Source organism: Cavia porcellus, unplaced genomic scaffold (genome assembly GCF_034190915.1).
Source record: "Cavia porcellus strain 051 isolate PalLab524CR breed Dunkin Hartley unplaced genomic scaffold, mCavPor4.1 scaffold_9, whole genome shotgun sequence".
NCBI classification, from domain to species: Eukaryota; Metazoa; Chordata; class Mammalia; order Rodentia; family Caviidae; genus Cavia; species Cavia porcellus.
The window spans coordinates 50,718,197-50,740,854 of NW_026947492.1; the positions used below are offsets into that span (position 1 = coordinate 50,718,197).

A 22,658-nucleotide genomic window follows, 5' to 3' on the forward strand; every position below is an offset into this window, starting at 1 on the left:
GGTGTGGCTTTTTGACCTAAGTACCTTGTATAGGAGACGTATTTTAAGAAGAGATTTTAAAAATTAGCTTCCTAAAGATTATGCATGTTTTACCATTTGAAAAAACAGATTTCCTAAATTTTAGAACAGTAAAAGGGATAAAAATCAAACAACATTTACAAGTCAATCTCGTTTTAAAGAAAATTAGAATACATACTGTTTCAATTCTTCAATTGTAAAATTAGTAAGGTCTGGAACATCCTGATCTTCATTCTGATCTTCCTCCTCATCAGGGGGAGGCTGAGCAGCAACTTCATTTACCTCTTCAAATTGAGAAGACAGAGAAAATTGCTCAATACCATTCTTTATATAGGAATGCTAAACTGTTATATAAGCATAGAGAAACCCACCCAGTCTATTCAGTACTTTTGAAGTCTTTACTGGCACCAAGGAACCTAATGTAACTACTTATTGTTTTATTTCTCCAATATCCAAATAATCTAAAACAATGTAGAATACTGTAAAAAACCTACACACAACATTTGCAAGAAAGTTAACCAAATGTTCAGCATAAGGGTAAAATTTACAAAGTTTAAAAGTATGTCAGAGCCATGCATGATGGTGCATGCCTATAATTCCAGCACTCTCAGAAGCCAAGGCAAGAGAATTGCAAGTTGAAACCCACACTAGGCAACTAAGTAAGAACCTGACTTGAAATAAAAAATACACAGGGCTAGAAGGTAGCTCAGTTCAAAAGCCTTATGTTCAATTCCCTGTACCCCCCCCACAATGTCATTATAAATCAATTATATTTGGTTTTCAAATAAGAGGATTCAGTGCAATATAACTTTCTAGTATCACAAAATGCAACTCTAATGAGCCTTACTGACATTAAATATTTAAAAACCATACTTACGTGTTGTGGCAGAATCAGGCTGGGATAATTTGAGAATTCCTGTTTTTAGCAGTTTTGAAAACAATTCATTTACATCCACCTGACTGAGATGATTATCAGGATATGCCTTAGGAAGTGCACCTTTAAAAAAATAACATTCTGAAAGTCAAGGTAGATTAGGACTGAAAGGTATATATTATACTAACCATTTTTCAGGTTTCTTCAGGATGTTCTACCAACAATAAATATGACAGAATCTTAAGTTAACTGTTTATTTAGGTCAACAAATCCATACCCCTTGAGAAATTATTCCCAGGACATATATTGAAAACCAGTAGTACTATAGACACATTCATGTGCATATATAATCTAAAAAATGAGCACTGCCCACTGTTATCTAATGAATTCCAAGCTGAAGAAAAGATACAGAAGAAAGCCTCACATTCCCTTCTGCACAACACAGCCCCAAGCTCAGATTCAACTTTCCACCATTCTAATTCTCTACTTACCTAATCACATAGGAGAGAAAGTAATCTTACACAAGCAAAGTGACATATGTCACTGCTTAGCACAAATATCTAGGGACAAAAGCCAAAGTAGAAAAAGTACTCCCAACTCCATTGCTCCCTCCCCTAATTATACAAAGTAACTGAGGCACTAAGATGAGTCTTGAAGCTCTGAGTATGCCTGCCACTATGAACTCTGCTGAATTACTGCCCTTGCAAAGCAGCTCAAGTTACTTTGAAACCAGCATCAAGCTTATTAAAGCTCAACTACCAAAACAAAAACTGAGGTATTATAGTTCAGTGATAGAATGTTTGCTTAGCATCCTTAATGCCCTGGGTTGTAACCCCAACAACACACACAAAAATAAATAAATACATGTAGTATTTTAATGTATTTGCTTGTCAATATATATATGTGCCTATGCCTCCAGAAAAATTCTCAATGACTAAATTTTCCTTTTAATGGCAGAACTTTAATTCCCATCCATGATATTTATAATCCCTACCCTTAACCTTACATACTCTGTACATGGACTCTAAGATCTGTTCAAATTAAATGAAGCCAGGCATGGTGGCACACGCCTGTAATATAAGCACTTGAGAGGCAGAGGCATGAAGATCACCATCATTAAGTTTGAGGCCAGTCTAGGTTACACATAGTTCAAAGTGAGCCTGAACTACATAGGAAGACGCTGTCTCAAAAAAAAAAAAAACTATAAATGAGTAAATCAACCCCAAAAGTTAATCAATTACAACAGCATTCCACACACTAACATTCCGTTCCAATTAGCTACTTATATGTCTAAGAGGGATAATCAATTACTCAAAATCGACAGGCAACCAAGTTTATTAAGAGCTTAAACTAGAGCTGGAGGCTGGAGGTGTAGGCTCAGTGGTAAAGCAATTGCCTAGCATACATGAGGTCCTGGTTCTAATGTTCAGCAGTGCAAAAAAAAAAAAAAAAAAAAAACCAGAGCTTGATTGTGGGGACCACAATCAAGTTGCTTATCTGTGCCTCAGTTTCTCCTGCCTGTAAAATAGTAATAATTTCTATGTAAGGTTGTCATAAGGATTAAATGAAGTTTTATAAGGCACTAATGTATCTGGCACTATCTACCATTTGATGTGGGTAGGTTGTTTGCAGTACTAGGGAATGAAACCAGGGTCTTTGCACTGACCTACGACTCTGGCCTGCATTTATGTATATATGTATGTATGTATGTATGTATTTATGTATTTATTTATTTATGAGATAGCATCTCTGGTTGACCCAACTTGCTATCCTCCTGCCTCAGCCTCCTCAGAATACTAGGATTACAAGCATGCAGTATGGCTGGCTTATATATAATATACAAGCAAATTAATCAATACATCTCCTACACTAAAAACTTCTTTAAAGATTAGATCTTATTTAAATTCCTCTTAGAACAATGCCCAGCATCTGTAAATGATCAATTCATGCTTTAAAGAGTAAATGAATATGGGAAAATGATAGATTCACTTTCAGATTAGAATAGAAACCTTGAGAGAAGCTGAAGATAGCCCTAAACACTATTCATACAATTTGTAAATAGAACTTGAAAAAGGAAAATGTAACCTAACTTCCAATATTCCCAGCCCCGGGTAATGAAATGTGATTTCCTCCATCACACTTCTATACCCCATATTTATCCATGTATACCTCAATATTGTATAAGAAAAATGAAAACTTGCAGTGTTTGCACATCATAGGTTATACCAATGGTGCACAAATGCTGCAAATTTTCATGTTATATTCCACACAAAAAACTGGTTTCTAAAGGAAAATACATTAATACATTAATTAATAGTTAAATAAATTCATGTTATATTCCACACAAAAAACTGGTTTCTAAAGGAAAATACATCAATACATTAATTAATAATCAATTAAATAAATTCATGTTATATTCCACACAAAAAACTAGTTACTAAAGGAAAATACATTATTTCTAAAGGAAATACAGCATTTCCAAGTTAAAAAGTATTTTTATATAGTATACAACACATTTGATTCTCTTTTTTAAAAAAATTCCTGGACAAATACTATCATCTCCTATCCACAAAGTAAACAACTGAAAAGCAAGGACACTTGCTTGTACCCTGCCTACCTAATAAAGTAGAGAGTAGAGATAGATTCTAATGCTGGCTTTTTTACTTTTATTTTTTTGTTTGTTTTTTGTCTTTTTGAGACAGGGTCTCGCTGTGCAGTTCAGGCTGGCCTTGAGTTCACTTTGTAACCCAGGCTGGTTTCGAACTTACAACAATCCTCCTGCCTCAGTCTCCCAAGTGCTAGGATGACTGGAGTGTACCACCATGCCTGGCTGGTCTTCTAACTTTAGATCCTTTCCTTCCCTTTTTATATATCCTCATTGTCCATCTAGAAATTAAAAGCAAACAGCTTTCATACTGAATGAATTCTGAGCTGACGCAATTAACAAACGAATGCATGAATAATAATATTAGCTAGGACTTCCATAATTAATTCAGAAGTTTTAAAGAACTCCCTAAATAAAAAAGAAAAAAGAGCTCCCTAAATTTGTAAACTGAATAACTTCCAGCAACACAAAAAGTATGCCAGTGAAAACATTTTTAATGATTTAGAAAATAAAACAAACCTTACTAATATTTGGTTCTGAGTACATTAACTTTGCTGTTAATGTGAAAAATTAACATAACTTTCCACTTGCCATATATTAAAACTAAAATTAGTTTTGAAAGTCCTCTTGTCCATTATTAGTTAAGACTCACCCCATGGTACCAACATGATCATTAGGGGACCTGACTAAGAAATCACAAGGTTTTTTTCTTTAATTTCAGTGACCACAAATCATGAATCTATTAATTTTATAAGATAGTAACTCTAGTATTTATTTAATGTTTACTGGATCGTAACAAATGTAGACATACAAATCAACTGAAATTTCTAAGATTTATCATTTACATATTCTATCTTACCACAAATATCTACCCCTCATCCCAGCTTCCAGTTGATTTCCTGGCCTCTATAAATCAAGCTAACCTCTAGCTATGAACAGGGTCTCTGTAAATACTTACCAACAATGTAAATGAACTCAGAAGGCATTAAAAATTTCTCAGCCATATTAAATTTCTCCAAACTGACTATTTCCTCTCAGAAAGTATCATTTGTAGCTGAAACAATTGACTGCTTAACAAAATGATAACTATATTTTGCACAAAATAATATTCAGATTACATACCTGAAGGATTCTGAACAAATGCTCCAGGATTTTGTGGATGAACTGGTAAAAATTGCTGCCCTTGGCCAAATGCTACTGGCTGAGCAACACCAGTCAGAACCTGTAAGATAAACCCTAACTTTGAGAATATCCTTTCTAAATATTAAGTAACATGTTAAATTATAATCACATGAAAACACTCACAGATATCATTATGGGCCTAGTTTCTATAATAAAGATTTAAAAGATAATCTGACCGAGTCATTTCACTTCTAGATCTTCTACAATCAGCAATACCCTTATCTATTTCAGAGTCATAAAGAATTAAGAATGAGTTGAAATTTTGACAAATGTAAGATACCATGCAAAAATAAGGTAGTCATCAATCGCCTGTGTGACATTATAAAGATCAGTTCACATTGTGAGTACAGTCCCTTATTTTACAAAAAGAAATGACATCCAGCAATACAACCTGAATACAACTTTAGGGACTAGCTATCAAGTTGAATCCCTAGCCTCTTTCCAGTCGTCTGTGTTAATTAGTAATCTGAACTGTAGATGATCATCCTGTTCAGCTATCAGTTTTGGATAAGATCATGACTGGACATAAAGTAAACTTTGTAAAAAGCATCAAAGAGAATGTTGGGGGGGGGATATATATATATATACATATATGTATACATGTGTACATATATGTATATATATATATCCCCCCCCCAACCTGCCTATGGCCCTGGTTTCAATTCTCAACACTACAAAATAAAAAAAATTTTGGAAAAAGAATAAAGCTGGGCATAATGGCCCATACCAGCAATTCCAGCACTTGAGAAGCTGATGCAAGAGAATGGTCAGCCTGGACTACATAGTGAGATCCTGTCTCAAAAACCTACCAGAGTTTTGTTCAATGTAGAAGTACTATTTAATATGCCAAGTCCCATTCTAGAGTGCTTCCCAATAACTATCATTTCTTTTAAGACATACAACAGAGTAAATCTAACAGGCAAATTTTTCTTTTTTTCCCTCAAATTACTGCTAGATATGAACAGAACACTATTTTCTGTCAATACTGATAACAATGTATTTTAAAGATTTTTTACTCTTATTTTACATTTTCTTCTATGTAACAGTGCTACTATAAAATTAATGTCTTGAGAAAATATTAGCACCAGAAAAAAGATAAATGTAGCTCAGGAGAATTTTAGCAGACAAATAAAAGCAGTCACTCAAATATTAACTGAATTACAAAATTACAATACACTGCTTTAAGTTTAATATGCATCTTTAGATATATTCAAAACAAGTATAAATGATGCAAATGGATGACTATGTTCAGGTACCAGAGTTAGTATCAAGCCACTGTATTTGACTAGATTGGGAAGGTGGTCAAAGTAGGAAGAAAAAACAAAAGCAGAATAACAGCTATTATAAGCATGGATTAAAAAAACAAAACATGGATAATTTTATTTTCTCATTTGTTTAAGGTTAAGAAAGTTCTTAAGAAATAGTCTACTTTATAGCATATTAGTGTTTAATACTTGTCCAATGTAGCAGTTTATGAAATCCAACTATATACTTCACAAGCTTTAAAACAAAAAAGCAATGAAAACCTTGTATGTGTATGCGTATGTATGTGTGTATATACAACAGACAGTGGTGAGGAAGACTTTAGAAAAGTGGGTGACTAACTCGGTTATTTCTTCCATCTTTTAAGAGCTGAAATCAGTTTTGGATTTAATCTGCTAATTTCATTCCACAGCGTCAATTCATTCTCCTAGATTTTTAAAACACAATAACCTCCTTCAGTAACTACATTTTCTTTAGAAAGAAAAAAAAAAAACTTTCTAATCTATATAATAAAGTTATTGTCTGCAAACCTAACTCAAACCCTAGAAACATTAAAAAGAAAAAAACTTATCTGCATAACATACCAATTTAGAATAACCACAACCTACCTGCTGAGATGCTTGAATATTTCCAACTTGCATTGGAGCAGGTAAATTGCCAAAGTTTCCAAATTGAGAATTCTGAAGGTTCTTTTCATCAAAATAGTGTCCAGAAGCTCTGTTAAGGGGATTTGAAAAATTCTGGTTTCCAGGGCCATGTGGTCCATTAAAATTTGGTCCTTGAGGTGAATCAAATATTTGTTCATGTCTTTGGAACTGCAGTCCTTGGGATGGGGTATTAAAAGCATTGCCAGGTGAATCATTATATGGACCAGTCTGATTGAAAGATACTGATTCAAGCCTCTGTGAAGGATGATTGTCAAATCGTGTGCCTTGTAGACCAAGAGGAATATCAAACCTTGATGCTTGCTGGTGTTGTGGACCATCAAATCTTTGAGGTATACCATCAAATCTTGGTTGAACTTGCTGTCCAGGTGGTCCATCAAACCTCTGAGGGCCTGGTTGACCAGTTCTTTCAAATCGAGGACCTGGCTGGCCATGTAACCCATCAAATCTTGGCAAGAGTGATGGCTGACCTGGCTGCCCATCAAACCTTAAAGCATGACAACCTTCAAATCTTGGACCACCTTGACCTAGAGGCCCTTCAATTCTCAGGCCACCTCCTGGTACAGGACCCTCAAACCTCATTCCACCTCCTTGTTGTACTAAAGGTCCTTCAAACCTAATCCCAACCCCTGGCTGACCATGTGGACCATCAAATCTCAGGTTCCCACCAAGTTGATTATGCTGTCCTTCAAATCTCAAACCACCTACTGACTGCCCATGTGGGCCCTCAAACCTCATCCCAACTCCTTGCTGTAGCAAAGGCCCCTCAAATCTGATCCCACCTCCTGGTTGACCATGAGGTCCATCAAACCTAATTGCAGCCCCTGATGGACCATGACCCCCTTCAAATCTAAGACCACCTACAGGCTGACCTCGGGGATTATCAAATCTAAGACCACCCACAGGTTGACCATGAGGTCCCTCAAATCTTAGACTACCCACAGGTTGACCACGATGTCCTTCAAACCTGAGACCACCAGCAGGCTGGCCCCCTGGTCCTTCAAATCGCAAACCACCTGCAGATCCTTCAAACCTCATACCAGGGGAACCTTCAAACCGAAAACCTCCTCCTCCTGCTTGGCCAATTGGTCCCTCAAACCGCAGAGGCGCTCCTACTGGTCCTGGAGGACCTTCAAATCTCAAAGGACATCCCCCTCCTAGCTGACCTTGTGGTCCTTCAAATCTCAAAGGGCCTCCTCCCCCCATCTGGCCAGGTGACCCATCAAACCGAAGAGAACCTGGTGCAGGAGGTCCATCAATTCTAGGGCTTAATTTATTAGGTCCTTCAAAAATCATCTTGGTTGGGCCATCTCTTGATACCGATGGCCTACTAGGTCCATCAAATAATGGTCTGTCTTCAGCTAAAGCTGTAAGTCGTTGATTTGTATCAAGGCCAGCAAATCTTGATGCTGGACTGTCTACAAATGGTTTATCTGAATCTTCGTATCTAGGTCGCTTAAGTGGAAAACGATCATTGAACGGAGACCTCTGCTCTTCTCGCACACCTTTTAAAAAGAAAAAAATATTTTCACTGAATTTGAGTTTATATCAAATTATCTTAAAGATTTTACATTCAGCTAAATGTTTACACAGATTAAAAAAAAACTATCTCACTATATTAGCAGGAAGGAAAGAGACAGACATTATGCAGAAAGATGCCCTCTCAATTCAGACACATCTAGGTTAAAAAAAATCCCCATCCTATTAACTTGTTGTTTGAGAGCAAGTTATTTAACTTCTCTAGTTTTGTTTCCTATCTGTAAAATGAGGACAATATATAATTGGGTAGGTTGAAAGAATTAAATAAAATTACGTATTTTAAAAAAAAAAAGAAAAAAAACCTTCTGAAGTCCCTGACAAATAACTGTCCTTTCGTAGCTCCCTTTTCTTTCCATAGGGGAAAATAAAACACAACAAAACAAACATGAAGAAAAAAAAAATAATCTGCACAGCAATAAAATCCATCCCCACTTAGCTTGTTCACTTTCCCTTCACTTCTGTGATTCAATAGGCATAATCTAATTTAACTTTTTCTACCTTTAGCAGAGACTTGCTCGTCATGTCTTCTCCGGCCCTCATGGGGTGAAAGATTCTCAGCATAAGTACGACTCCCAGATATAGGAGAAAGACGTCTTGCTCTTTCACTAAATTGTTCTTTTCTGTCAAACTGTGCTCCACTATTCCTACTTGCATGTTTACTTTTGGATGGCTCACATTCTATTCCAGACAACAAGGCATCAGTCAAAGGGTAGTCAAAAATATCAGGATCTAAAAGATCAAGTCTCGGAAATGAATGCTGAACCTGTGTCCTTTTCAGTTTTGCTTTATGTTCATAGTAGGTTAATTCAGCATCAGATAAAAGAGGTTTCTTTTTTAATCCACCTTTATTTTCTTCTGTAGGGCTATCCCGTACATTGCATCTATGTTTACCTTCTTGATACTGAAATAGCTGACGAATTTGATGTACAACAACAAGGAACTCATCCTGTGTAATTTCACCAGATGCTAAACGTTCACTCGCCTGCATAGGGATAATAAAAGACAAAGTAAAATATATTAAATTTAAGAAGTACTACAAAAAAAGACAAGACAATAATGACTACAAGGGATTAATTGCAGTAACTACCTTTTGAAGTAATTCTCTTTTGCTTGCAAGGGTTAATTCTTTAGGAATCTGAAGATTGGCATCTACACTTAATCGATGCTGCTGCTTTGGGGCTCGAGGTGACAAGATTCCTTTAGTGCTTGACCAGCTCTCCCTATGCCTTAGATGAGGAGATTTACCATGTTCATCCCCCTGCTGTAAACTGAAACCACAAATGCAGTATGTTATTTTCAAGTGTCTTCTTTTAAATTCTCAAGACCATATTTAAAAATCCCTTTCAAAGGACCCATCTAAAATAGACATAATGAACCATGAAAAGTAAACACATACAAAAGGAAATGAGGTTATGAATTCTAATTTTTCCATGACCTGGACTGCAGCCTTAATAGGTTAGTAAACGTTTCTAAACTTTAGTTTCCTTATCTGTAAAATGGGAATAATGGAGTTTAAAGCATACGGTTGTTAAGAATTAAGACAGCAGAACAAAGTAGTAATTATAACACCCAAGAAATATTTTCTAATTTTTAAATTAACACTATCTTTAAAACAGACACTTTATTGTACTTGAACAAAAATGTTAACATCATACCTTTTATTTTCTTCCCAACCAGATTTCCATCTTTTGGTAGACTTAGAACTTTGCCAATTTTCTATATTCTCCTTTGGTTCAGAGCCCAATTTTGTAGAATGCTGACTTGCAATCTCTTGTGGTCGTTCCTCTTCAGTCTTTTTCATCCGTCTTGGATCTCGAACATCCTGTTTAGTACTTCTTTTAGCACTTCTTTCTTCCCTGGAAGGTGGTGTAAACTCTTCCATATGTGACTGCTTAACTCCTGACTGGCGAATCTTCCCAGCTTTAGGTATCAAAGTTGGAGACATACTTCTTTGTCTTCGTTTGGGTGACCGCCTATCTCTTCTCTTTGGGGAATGTATAATTGGTGACCGAGACTTGGGTGATCTCGACCTTGAACGTTTTCTAGTACTGGATCTCCCAGGTTTTGTTCCCTGTTTCTCTGATTCTTCTGTTATTGTATCCTGTTTTTGTACGACACCATTTATGATTTTATTTCTACTTCCAATCAGTCTGTGTTCAGATGATTTCATGTGCTCATCCTTATCCTTTTTTTCGGTAGTTTTTCTCTTTTCTTTTATATCATCGTCTTTGCAATCAGTCTTATCCTGAAGATGTTTTTTTAATCTTGGATCTCTCTTGTTCATATCAGACAACCTCACACTTTCAGATTCTTGACTTTTCAAGTCTTTTGTGTGGGACAATTTGTTTTTCAAGGGTGATGGTGATTTAGATTTAGATTTAGATTTAGAATCTAATTGGTCAAGTTCTTTCTTGATTACTTTTTCACCTGATTTACTTTTTTCTTGCTTGGATGAGTTCAGTTTTTCAGAAGGTACAGCTTTACTTGTCTTATTATCAGACTGATTCAATGTGTTCATCAGGAATTCTTTTCTGTGACTTTGATCTTTTCCATGAGAAGAATGTTGGCTCATTCTGTTAAGACGGGGATCTCGGTTAGTTCCTTTCAGATCCTGAATTTGTAAGGATGGACCTGGACGGTTTTTCTCAGGTTGCACAGGAACCTGATGGGGAGCTTTAACTGTCATAGCAGGAATTTGTGAAACATGTAATTTGGATGGTGCAGATCCAGGACCTAAGTTGGATGTCTCAGGCTGAACACCAAGAGAAACTGCCTGAAATAAAAAATGTTCATCTTAATACTATAAAACATGCATTTCATTTCCATTTCTTGACATGCAGAATACAAAGCTTTATTTAAATCTCTTTACTCAATACTGCATTTATAATGAACATTTCCAGTATATAAGTATAAAATAAAGAAAGTTAGTTCTTTAGTGGTTCCTTACTTCTTACTAGTCCTTGCTTTTTTCTTTCACATTATCTCTAGATAGAATTAGGGGAGAGGCAGCCTCTTTCTTCCTAATTATGTATTTAAGAGTCTAAAGCTAGACATACTAAAGAAACTGCCAAATAACTACACTCTAGCAATTAAACTGTCATGAATGTAGTTTCTCCCAAAATAGAACTGTTAATAAACTTGTAAAATCCTGTACTTTCTTCCTCCTGACCCTCAAAGAAGTTCATGATCTTAATGTAAGATTATGCATAAAAACATACACATATGTGCCTCCAGGTTTCCTTAATTTTTCATGGCTTTCCTTTTTGCAAACTGCTAGAAACAACTCCTTTGCCCATTATAGTACTATAGTATACTATAGTAAGTAAAAACCTTCATCATAACAGAACTATCATCTTGGGACTAAAACATTAAATCCACACTAACAGTTAAACAAAACTAAGATGCTACTTCATAAGACCCCATCTAATGAAAAATATTTGGAAGAAATATTATACAATATGTAATCAAATGAGTTTTACAATAAGGATAGAAAAATTTGGTCTAATAAATGCATTACAGTTCACAGTCTAACAGAAAAATTATCAATAAAATTATCATGTTAATACAATTTAAACACAAAATATTTCTTTGTGGAAGACAAATTTAAAATACTTAGTATATATTTATATACTAAATCTCTACTACTTACCAGTTGTGCCTTAGCTTGCTCTAGCTCCAACTCTAGCTTTTTCTGCTGAAGTTCTAGCAACTGTTTTTGTTTTGCCAGCAGCTGCTGCCTTATTAGTTGTTCTTGGGTAAGATTCTTCTGTATATCAGGAACAATTGGGGGAGTGGAGATGCTGGGGGAACTGACCACTGTGCCAGGAGTCGAAGGCTCATCAGGCTACAAGAAAAAAATACTTTTGTTAAGAAAAATATACTATGGTTTAAAAGGAAGCTAAGGGCTAACTAAAAATTACCAGCTTAACTTATAATACCATCCAGTCACAGCCTATCGTGCTTAAAAAGCACAGAAAACTTTTCAGAAATTTAAAACTCAAAATACATGTTAATAATAACAATATATTCTTAAATTAAAAATCTAAATATATGTACTTTTACTACTACTTTTTCAAGCCAATCTGAATGTAGGATATTTTATTTTTGCCTTTGGCAAGAAATTTTGGAGCAGTTAAAATGATAGTTAAAAACATTAGTATTTATATAGCATTCATATTAAAACTTACCGATTTATTTAAAAATTTGGGATTCACATGGATGCTGGATGTATTCACATTGGGGGGTAAAGGTTTAATAGGCCAAGCAGGATCTAATGAATTGACTCTTACATCCAGGGCATAAAGTTTCTTCAAAGGGAATATTTCATCCCATGTAGAACGTAATTTAAATAAACTTTTTCTAGTATTTTCATCCACCTAGAACAACAGAAGAATTCTATGGCTTGTTAAGTTACTATAAAATGTTTTATGTAAGTATAAAGCTATATAAATCTGTTTTACTTCACATATATTAGTAACTATATTACTGGCCATTTGGAAATATATACAACAGTAATAATATATTAAAGGTATTTTTGTTTTACAAATGTTAATTTATCCTTGAAATTTTCGGACAAAAAAATTAGTTATTGTCCTTCAAGGAAGGAATTAGGCAAGTCTTTGAATATTTAAAAGTAAAAAAGTCTCCATTTTTTTAGGCCTTGGCATAATATTCCTAGCATTATGCTCATTCTAGACAAAAATATAAACTAGAAAATGGCTCACCTGATGACTTAATTTTTATCTTAGTTGTACAAAGTTAAAATTAGGATAAATATGGCTAGCAACCATGAAAAACCAATTTGTGGTATGGAAGGTGCCCAAATAGTTTAAAATCACAAAATCTTAACCACTAATAAGCTTTAGTCACATAACTTATCTGCTCACATTTGTGATGAATACAGCAATTTCTTTAAAAGTGAAAACCTAGTGCTTGGGAAAACCATTACATTTTTACCTTTAGGACAATAAAATTTTAACTGTGTTCGTATCTTCAGCTAATTTATTAACTCTAATGTCACTTTTACCAACTGTAGTTAATATCAATTTAAAAAGTCAGTATAGATGATACCAGACAACCAAATAACATACTGAAACAAACCAGGTTAAGCTCCCCCAGATTCCTTAAACCAAAATTGGCCTCCCAAGACTAGACTCAGGTAAGCAGTAGCTAAGAGTTACAAATACACTAACAGTACTTCTTAATGCTACCTAATATTGCTTTTCAAATTTCTTCTGTATGTACTACTTTCCTCTGGCAACTTCAAGTAGCAACTATACACTTTCTAGTAAGTAAAACCTAATATTGAAATTTTCCTTTAGAGGCATCCTGTTAAGTGCCTTTTTGCTCAGTGTAAACTATGAAGTCTAACAGGGCAGAGAATTACCTCAACAGAATTCCAAAACTTCCTCCAGACAATACTATTACCTATCTTCCAGATACAATGTTATGGGACAAATTTCAATCCCTAGTTTTCGAAACTTAGAAGCTTTCTTCTAACCACAAAGAGAGGGAAACAAGTATTTCCAAAATAACAAGTATTTCCAAGGTAATTAATTGGTCCACCATCCATATACCTACAACACTGGTCTAGAACTTAAAAGTAACAAAAGAAAAAAAACGTGGCTGGGGGGAGATCAGCGGATTCAGTCATCACAGACTGACACAAGCTGGAGGAACATGCTTTTCTTTCTAACACTAGAAATTTAAACACTGAAATCCTAAGTACTCTGACAGTTTTCTTTTTGTCCATACACTAGGAGTAAAACAGATCTACAAATGACCAATATTCAGTTTGTCAAAAAGCACAATTCTAAAAGTGAAGAAAAGCATAATATATTTTTGAATGAATAACACAAAATTTTAGGATCTATTTTAAAGGTCCCACATGAAAAAAAAAAAAGGTCCCACATGAAACATTTTGACATGTTTTTGGCAATACTGCTTGACAATATATGTCCAAGAAAGTAAAATATTTCACCACCCAAGAAAACCCAACACAAGTCAAGTATTTATTTAATCAGGAAGTTTTAAAAAATCAATTACGTCTAAATGCATATATACCTTTTCAAATACACAAATAAATGTTGCAACTAGATTTTTAGTAAAGGCAGTGAGATACTCTCTTCCAACGTTTTTCACAATGGAATCCATAAGGTACATAACCGGAAGCTTCTCTGAGGAAGGAGCCTGAGGTAATAAAAAGAAACTGAGAAGTTTAGTATAATGAATTACCACCAGAGAATTACTTTTAAAAGTGAGGTTTTAAACTTACAATACAGACCTCTATTTTTGGTCGTTCTAAGAATTTTGCATTATTATGAAATATACATTAATGAAACTTAAGGTGTTCAATCTCTTATGGTCTTTAGTTGGGCACAAAAAGTTTAGGACTATCAGAAAGAAAAACCATAATCACTAGTGACTCATTTAACACTCAATGTAATTTCAGGTACATACGATTAAGGGAAAAAAAGCTGCTTTAAGTGACAATAAAAACAGAAAGAAAAATACTATAATCCAAGTGGTAGCTTCTGGACCCACATTAACTTATAATGAAGTACCTAGACTCAATGAGTTAAAAATCTCTGGTAGAAATCCTAATTCCAAAGGCATATTTCATGTTAAAATCTATGAGCTTTTGTTACCTGTAAAATTATTAGTTCTTTATAGTCCAAATGAGCAAAAATTAAATACACTTCATGGGTAAAAGCAATGTCAAGACACTTAAAACTTGCACATGAACATGCAGGAAAGTGCAAGTTAGTTACTGATACAAGAAAAACTGGATGGAGCAGTCGCCGAGTCATGTAAACCAGGTTGAACTTGACTCTGGAAACATGGATTTGTCCTGAAGATTGTCTTCACAGCATGGACTCTCCGCCGAAATAATTTTCCTTTGATATGCACAAACCAGAGGTCTACATTTGTGCAGAGCCAGTGTGGTGTGGCTGATAAAAGGCAGCCCTTTCCAATGTAATGTTGCCCCAAGTTCAACTGCAGTGCCTACCCACCACAGGCTTTTAGAAGGCACAGCAAGCTTCCAGAAAGCAGCAGGTTCACAGACTTGTTGAGGAGCATTAACATATACCACATAAACTGTTAACTCTGACTCCACAGGAGCATCCATGATTTTAAAAACAAAAACTCAAAAGGTTTCCCCATTTACCCACCCCATGTGTATGAGAACCTTAACCCTGACCACCACTTACCCACAGCTATCTGTAGCTATGGCAGCCTCACATTTCTGGAGTACACAATGCCATCATACTTCACACAAAACCAATTGCCCATACAAGTGTGGAAATGCTCTTGCTTCTGATAACACCTTTACAACCAAAGTTGGCTAAGAAAACCTTTGAATAACTATATGAGAAATTTAAGATGCTACCTAATAAAAAGGGTTCACAAGGCCACTGAATGTGGGTACACTATTAATTGCCTACATGTCAACGTTTTATTACTGTGTCTTTACCTTACCATGTCTTGTTTTATACCATTTACGTCCATTATTGCACTTAGGAAGATAAACAGGCTCTCTTTCAACACCAAACCCTGTTCAGTAAGCTAGTTTTTGTATTGGTACAAGTGAAGTCTTTTGATGTAATACTCCTTTTCACTACTGCTACTTTATGGTTAAGATTCAAGTTAGGTGTGAATCCTTAAGTTTAGTAATGCTGAACTGCTCAAGAATAAGGACACAAAACATTCACCTCCAGAAACACAAAACCAAGCCAGTTTGCTACCAAATGACGGAAAGCCCTCCCCTCACCCTCAATTCCCACCCAAAGTTCCCCCAAAGTTGACTTTTACATCTTTTCCTCAGTCTTGCTTTACAAAAGTAACCAGGAAACATGTGCCCAAAAAAATTTCCAGTCTTTCACCAGCAAATAGTCCACCTATTTTCACCACTCTGTGTATCGAATACACTAATACAAGTTTTATGTGGTCACTATATTCAGCAGTTTTCAGCTCTCGAAGATCTTCTGGATTCATTAAAAACCGCAAGGACACTGTTCTGTGAGTGACAACCTGAGCTAATATTAGGTGCTGTGGAGTACTAATACCCAAGATAGGAGGTAATTAGATTTTAAAAATTAATGTTATTCTCTTAAAAATGCAAGTAATGTTTTTTTAAAGGCATTTACTGTCAAGCCATCAAAAAGGCAAAAAAAAAAAAAAACCCTAAGTTTTCACGTCCAACATGTTTGGGGGGGGCAATAAAATAGATGTTGAATATGAGGAACACTTCCTTTCTCAATCTCTTAATTTAGAAAAAAAGACAATAGCTGTTTCACAGACATTCACAGGCAAAGGTGAAGACTTGTATTTTAACTGCCAAAATGCACGCAATAAACTTCTTGAGCCGTCAAAAAAAGTTTTTTAAAAACTTGCTTCTCCCCCCTCTTTAAAGTATGAAAGTAGCACCTGAAACCGTGTATCTTGTGAACAGATTACCCAAAAAAGAGTGGATGGAACCTAAAGAAGAATGAACCCAAGTCACTTAAAGACTTTTGTTTAAAACACACAACCACGTAGATAAAAATAAATCTTGGAAACAAATTCTACACCTTACAAAGGTAAATAAAAAAGACAAATACATATTTTATATGTTTTATTCACAAATTTTATAATACCAGTCACACATTTCAAAACCATTTATTAGAGTCAGACCACTCAATTTTTACACTAGACAGAAACCGTCTCTAAACAATATATTGGTGGTTGTTGTTAAAGTGGCCTTTTAAAAGGGGTTCACTCTGCTAAAAGGAGGCTCATCCTGATAATTGCAATCACTAACAACTAGAAAAAACTAAACCATAAGTACAAGCTTGAAAACTAACTTAAAACGTTAATACTGGGAAGCCATTCAAAACTCATTGTTACTAAGTTTAACAGTAACTTTACTTAAATGACATATCACTCCCACAATGAATCCATAGAAGAGGAAGACTACAGGGAAATGTAAGGTGGCAGAGGACCACTTCTGTTAAGGGACGAAGGAAAGCAAGCCTTCACTATCAGGGAAGGGAGAGAAAAAGAGAAAAGGAAGAGGAGGAGGGGTTGAACTTTTCAGAGAAACTACAAGTACTTGTTACCCACTGGGCCAGTTCTCCACCTACAGGTTGGATAAGATCTCTCAACCCCCACAACCCCACCCCAGCCGAATTTCCCGTATTTTGGGGGCAAATGAAACCCTCCAATAGGAGAATAAAAGTTTAGTCTAGCCGCCCCCACCTCAAAATGGGGCTGACGGGTGTGAGCAGCTGCCTGGCTGGCAGGGAATGGATTCTCCTCTCTTCCCTTTCGCATCATGTGCTTTGCAGGCGCCATGTTGGGCTCCTAACAGGCCGCTGCTCCACTCGGGGCCAAGTCCCTACACCCACCCACCAACAGCTCGCTCCCAGGTCCCCCTTCACCACCTTCCAACCCACAGAGCAAAATTCCCCAAAGGGTTCTGGGGGAGACGGGCAAGTCACTCCCCACCTTCCCAAGGGCTTCAAATGGTTTAACTCTCTTCCCCAAACCACAAACTGCCTTTAAGTCTCCCCCACCCGAAAGGGCTCTATTCAAAGCGTGATTGTCGGGACGTACAATGCGATGGCCTAAATAGGGAGCTGATGAGCGGAAATGGGGCTCCACCCTCGGCCTCCCCACTCCCTCCCCAGGAGAGGCCCACGCTCGAAGCCTGGGCCCACGACCTAGCCGGAGTTGGGGGGTCGGGGGTTGGAGACAAGGGACGCTGTCCCCTTTCGGATGGAAGCGAGACCTGGGATGAGGCTGACACTAAAATCAGGGAGTATTAGAAGAATAGGAGGCTGCGGGGTGTATAAAAACCTTGGCGGTTTGGGCCTCGATGAGAGAGACGATCTCCTTGGCGAAGGGCAGGTTCTCCTCTGCTAGAATGGTCAGCATATTGATGTGCGGTTTGCTATTGAAGGTCAGGTCTTCCAGCGATGACTGATAATCCCGACAGGCGTCCTCCCGGGCCCCGGCAGCACCGGCCTCGGCCGGCGTCTGCTCTGACATTGCGCCGCGGCCCCCCTCCGAGGTCCGCCGCAGCTGAAGCTGAAGCCGCTCTCGACACCCCGCCTCCCTTCCGACTCCGCTGCCTCTCCCCTGGTCTCCCGCGGCTCCGGCTTCACCACATGCTGACCGCGGAGGGGGGTTGGGGGACGACACAGGGGGAACCACGGGTATGAAACGCCGCCGTCTCACGGGTGATCTCCGTCCACTTCCAGCCGCCACTGAAGCTTCTTTCTCCAGACACAAAATGGCGGCGACAGCGAAGACTCCAGCTCCGAAAATGTCTGTGTTCCCAACCGCTGCGTCGTGCGAAATGAACTAGGGGAGGGGAAATGTGCGGTTTCGGGGCGGGGCCGTTGATAAACTCAAATGTGATTGGCTCCCCCTGCACGCCACGAGCCCCGCCCCCGCCCTTCCGCAGGGCGTCCTAGCGCCGCCTTCTTCTCCAGCCCCTACCGGAGCTTTTGCAACCCCTAAAGCATGGCGTAAAAGACGACGCTTCTGATTGGTGGGTTCATAAGGGGACTGTTCGGTCATTTGTTACCATAACAACCCACTTAGGGAAGCCAATAGGGTTGGAGAAAGCCGTTCCCGGACCAACCCAACCAGGTTAAGAAGCAAGCTCAGCCGTTTCATTTTCGTCCCTCCCTCTGCAGTCCCCTAGCCACTGAACAGCGCGGTCTGTCATCCTCCCTTCTCCTGGCCTCCACCTTAGGGTGGGAGCCGAGGGAGGGGGAGGGGTGGCGAAGGCCCCTCTCCATGGGTCAGGTGCTCCGGAGGGAGCCTGGGCGGGCCCTTAAGCTAGGCGAGCTGTCCCCTCGGGAACTGAAGAGGGAGGGAGACGTCTGGAGTACCCGGAACCGACGGCAGAGTTGCCGGGGAGTCAGCTTCGGCTCCGTTTCCCACACTTAAAAACACGTAGCCCGACTCGCTGGAGTCGAATCCCTAGGAAAAAGCCTTAATTTAGAGTTCGTGTGAAAGGTTTTTCCCTAAGGGCATGGAGATTGTTTGGGAAGCACACTCAGATCTCCTTAGGGCGTTTTACAAACAGCCACTCCAGGCCCCGGAGCGCCCCTCTGGATCTTCGCACTGGAAAACAGCCTTAGAATTTACTGAGACACAGGAAAAAATACACGCGCTACGTATTTATTTCTTCGGAGACTCTTTCCTCAGGTTTCTAAAATCTATTCGCAAGCTAGAAATTACGTCCCCAAAACACAACAAAGCAAATAGTTCTACCGTGGAGCTGCGATATTACGCAAACTAAATGTACATTTTTCACTGGCTAAATATATTATCCTAAATACAAGCTTAAAACCACGAATTACATAAAATTCGCTTCACCATTACCCTGGTAGGTAAATAGGCACCATAGAAATACTTTGTTCCTCAGAAAAGTGCTCATAAGTTGTTCTTTGTTATAGATCAAAGAACATTATCGTTTCTTCTGTTTTGTTTTTTAGCAGTCTTATTGAAGTATATCTGATGTATGATAAATTGCAACAAGGTTAAGTTTTGACAAGTTTTCATTTGTTCTTAGCATAATAGGGCATGTAAGTGAAAAATAAAACCTAAGGAACACAGCTTTTCTTCTCTCATTTGAAGATAACATTATTGAATAGTAGGTGCTCATGATCTCAATAGTCGCATCCTAGTGTTAGTGGTAATGTTTAGACCTAATAAATACAGTTAAGTAACGTTCGAAGTTATTTTCTAGAGAGAAATGCCAGGGTGAAATAGTTCTCTGATAGTTACCTTGTAATTTTAAAACTAAATTTAGTCACTAAACTTCGCGTTTAATTCTTTTATAATCTTTTAACAACATGAACTCTAAAAATTACAAAGTCTTTGAAGCTCTGATGTGGCTTCTACTGTGTCCCTCCAAGGCGGTACAGAGTAAACAATATTTCTTACATATCCTATTATGCACAGAGGTCTTGAAAAAACTCCAGTGACTAAGCAATCAAATCGTATGTTATACACAGCAACAAGATAACTTTTTTCCCCCTTAAATACTCAGCACAACACAAACTAGATTTTTTAAATTGGCTATGTTATTTAAATCTACAAATGAATGCACACAACATCTGCTATGAGTTTTCAGTGCCGGTTCTTTGGGCACAGTGTACATTTGACTCCATTAACATTAAGCCCCATTGATCTGCTTATCTCTATAGTGCTACCAGCAGTAGTGAACATGACAGACCCCCAGCCGCCCGGCCTCTGGCCTTCAGGAAGTTTGCGGTGCAATCATAGCCTCGGGGAATAATAAAAAAATGACTGCATCTGACCAGAAAACAGTGGAGGGCCCAATGATTGTTTCAGTAATCAAACCCACTGGTGGTTATTTCCAAAGAATATAAAATCTCGTTGATTTTGAGTAAAATAACTAGACCTTCCCTTGTCTCACAGAGCATTCACAAAAGGAGGTAATTCTTCCTTTAAAAAAGAAAGAAGAATCTTTAAAATAAATTTTAAAAAAGAAAAACTTCTAGATACTAATTGTTGATGAAAAAACAAAAAGAGTATGCAGTAAATAAAAACAAAGATTGAAATGTAAATATTAACATAGAAAATAGGAAGCAAATAAAAATTGAAAAGCAAATTCTTTAAAAACAGTTTGAGGGCCAGGGATGCAGCTCAGTAGCATAGCACCTGCCTGGCAAACACAAGATCCTGAGTTTGATTCCTGATACTCAAAAAAATAAAAACAAATAGTATCACTGCCAACAGAATTTGTCCTCTATAAATAATATATGGGTATAATACATACTTTTATATATGTATATATGCTTCTTGAAAACATGTACAAGCTCCCTACCCATTTAAACATTGTTATTTGCATGTTTTATAGTCACAACTCTAATGCATGCTTATGCCAAAGAATTCAAATACAAGCTGAGGGGGGTTGTGCATGTCTGCAGTGCCAGCAGTCTGTGAGGAAGCAGCAGGAGGTTCTGGGCAACTTAGCAAGACTGTCTCAAAATTAAAAAATTAAAAAGGGCTAGGCATGTAGCTCACGGCAAAAGCCCTGCATTCAGTTCCCAGTACTGAAAAAAAAAAAAAAATACAAGCATGTGAATAAAAACTGAAAATCTTCACTCTACCCTTAACCACAATGTAACCACTGGTCATGATTTAATGTGCTTTCTTAATTCTTTTTTAAATGAACATACACACAATGTATATAGCTTTTTTCCAAAAATGGAAAAAAAATATATATATATGTATATATGTATATGTATCTTTTTTTGAGACAGGATCTCAAAAAACTTGCTGGTTTTTTTTCTTTTGAAACACAGTCTTGCTTTGTAGTTCAGACTAGCCTTAAACTCTTCATGTACTTTAGGTTAGCCTTAAACTTTCTCGGTGATCCTCCTGCCTCATTTGAGTGCTGAAATTATAGGCATGTGCCATCAGACCATCATAACTTGTTTTTTAAATTCAAGGGGTATCATGGACATCCTTTCATTCCTATGATTATTGGTTTTTGAACAGTTCTAATGCTATACAATTGAAAAGATTTGTTGTTTTTTGTTTTGTTTTGTTTTGATAGAGCTCACTGTGAAGTGCAGGCTGGCCTTGAAGTTGATTTATAGCTCAGGCTGGCCTCAAACTCACAGCAAACCTCTTGCCTCAACCTGCTGAGTGCTGGAATTACAGGCGTGTACCACCACACCCAACTATGAAAGCATGTGTTTAGTTGGGCATGGTGGCGTATGCCTATTACCCCAGCATTTGGGAGGCTGAGTCAGGAGGATTGCTTTGTGTTTGAGGCCAATTTGGGCTACATAGTGAGTTCAGGGCCAGTCTGAACTACATAGCAACACCCTGTCTCAAAAAAACCAAAAACTAAAAAAAAAAAAATTTTAATAAGTGTTACCATTTAGAAAGATAGTCAGCACAAGGGTTGTATTAGTCTAGTGTTGGCTCTAAACTTGGCATGTAGCAAATATTAAACAAATATTTGTTACTGGGCTTGGTTTCACATGCCTTTAATCTCACAGTTTGGGAGGCTGAGGCAGGAAAATAACCTCAAATATGAAACCAGCCTGGGCCACTGAGACCCTGACTCTAAAATTAATAATAATAATAATTAATAAAATTATTATGTGTTGACCAATCTAGACCTTATAATTTCAGTTTTCATCTTGCTTGTCCATTACCAAATACCACCATATCAGAAAGTCCAGTACAACATTAGTCAAAAACCTCAGACAGAAGCTGGACCTGATGCTATGAAATTTAGAGATAAAAGATCATCAGAATGTGAGCCTGACTGACAATTTAAATAACGTGATCACTATGTCCAGAAACCCAGGTCATAGTCCTACAGATTAGAAACTACTTTTTTGGGCTGGGGGTTTAGCTCAGCAGCATAAGCGCCTGCCTTGCAAGCATGCAGCTGTGAGTTCCATCCCCGGTATCTATAAAAAAAAGAAAGAAAAGAAACTATTTTTTTTCTTTTCACTTTATGAGACAGTGT

The 22,658-nt window shown here is 37.4% G+C and overlaps 1 protein-coding gene across 2 annotated transcripts in view; it reads right to left on the bottom strand.

The window, feature by feature from the left end:
* Positions 1 to 18,509, bottom strand: part of Pcf11 (PCF11 cleavage and polyadenylation factor subunit) — a 25,343-nt gene extending 6,834 nt beyond the window's left edge. Inside the window, exons 1-11 of one of the 2 annotated variants that reach the window (XM_023564606.2) lie at positions 17,984 to 18,509; positions 14,210 to 14,335; positions 12,334 to 12,522; positions 11,796 to 11,990; positions 9,802 to 10,919; positions 9,234 to 9,414; positions 8,645 to 9,128; positions 6,551 to 8,112; positions 4,620 to 4,719; positions 896 to 1,015; positions 197 to 302 (exon numbers count right to left, since the gene is read on the bottom strand). In XM_023564606.2, the coding sequence (XP_023420374.1) occupies positions 197 to 302; positions 896 to 1,015; positions 4,620 to 4,719; positions 6,551 to 8,112; positions 8,645 to 9,128; positions 9,234 to 9,414; positions 9,802 to 10,919; positions 11,796 to 11,990; positions 12,334 to 12,522; positions 14,210 to 14,335; positions 17,984 to 18,175 (4,373 nt within the window). In that variant the 5' untranslated portion in view covers positions 18,176 to 18,509. The remainder of the gene's footprint in view (positions 1 to 196; positions 303 to 895; positions 1,016 to 4,619; positions 4,720 to 6,550; positions 8,113 to 8,644; positions 9,129 to 9,233; positions 9,415 to 9,801; positions 10,920 to 11,795; positions 11,991 to 12,333; positions 12,523 to 14,209; positions 14,336 to 17,983) is intronic. The other variant, XM_003468521.5, reaches the window with a different exon arrangement.
* Positions 18,510 to 22,658: the final 4,149 nt, after the last annotated feature.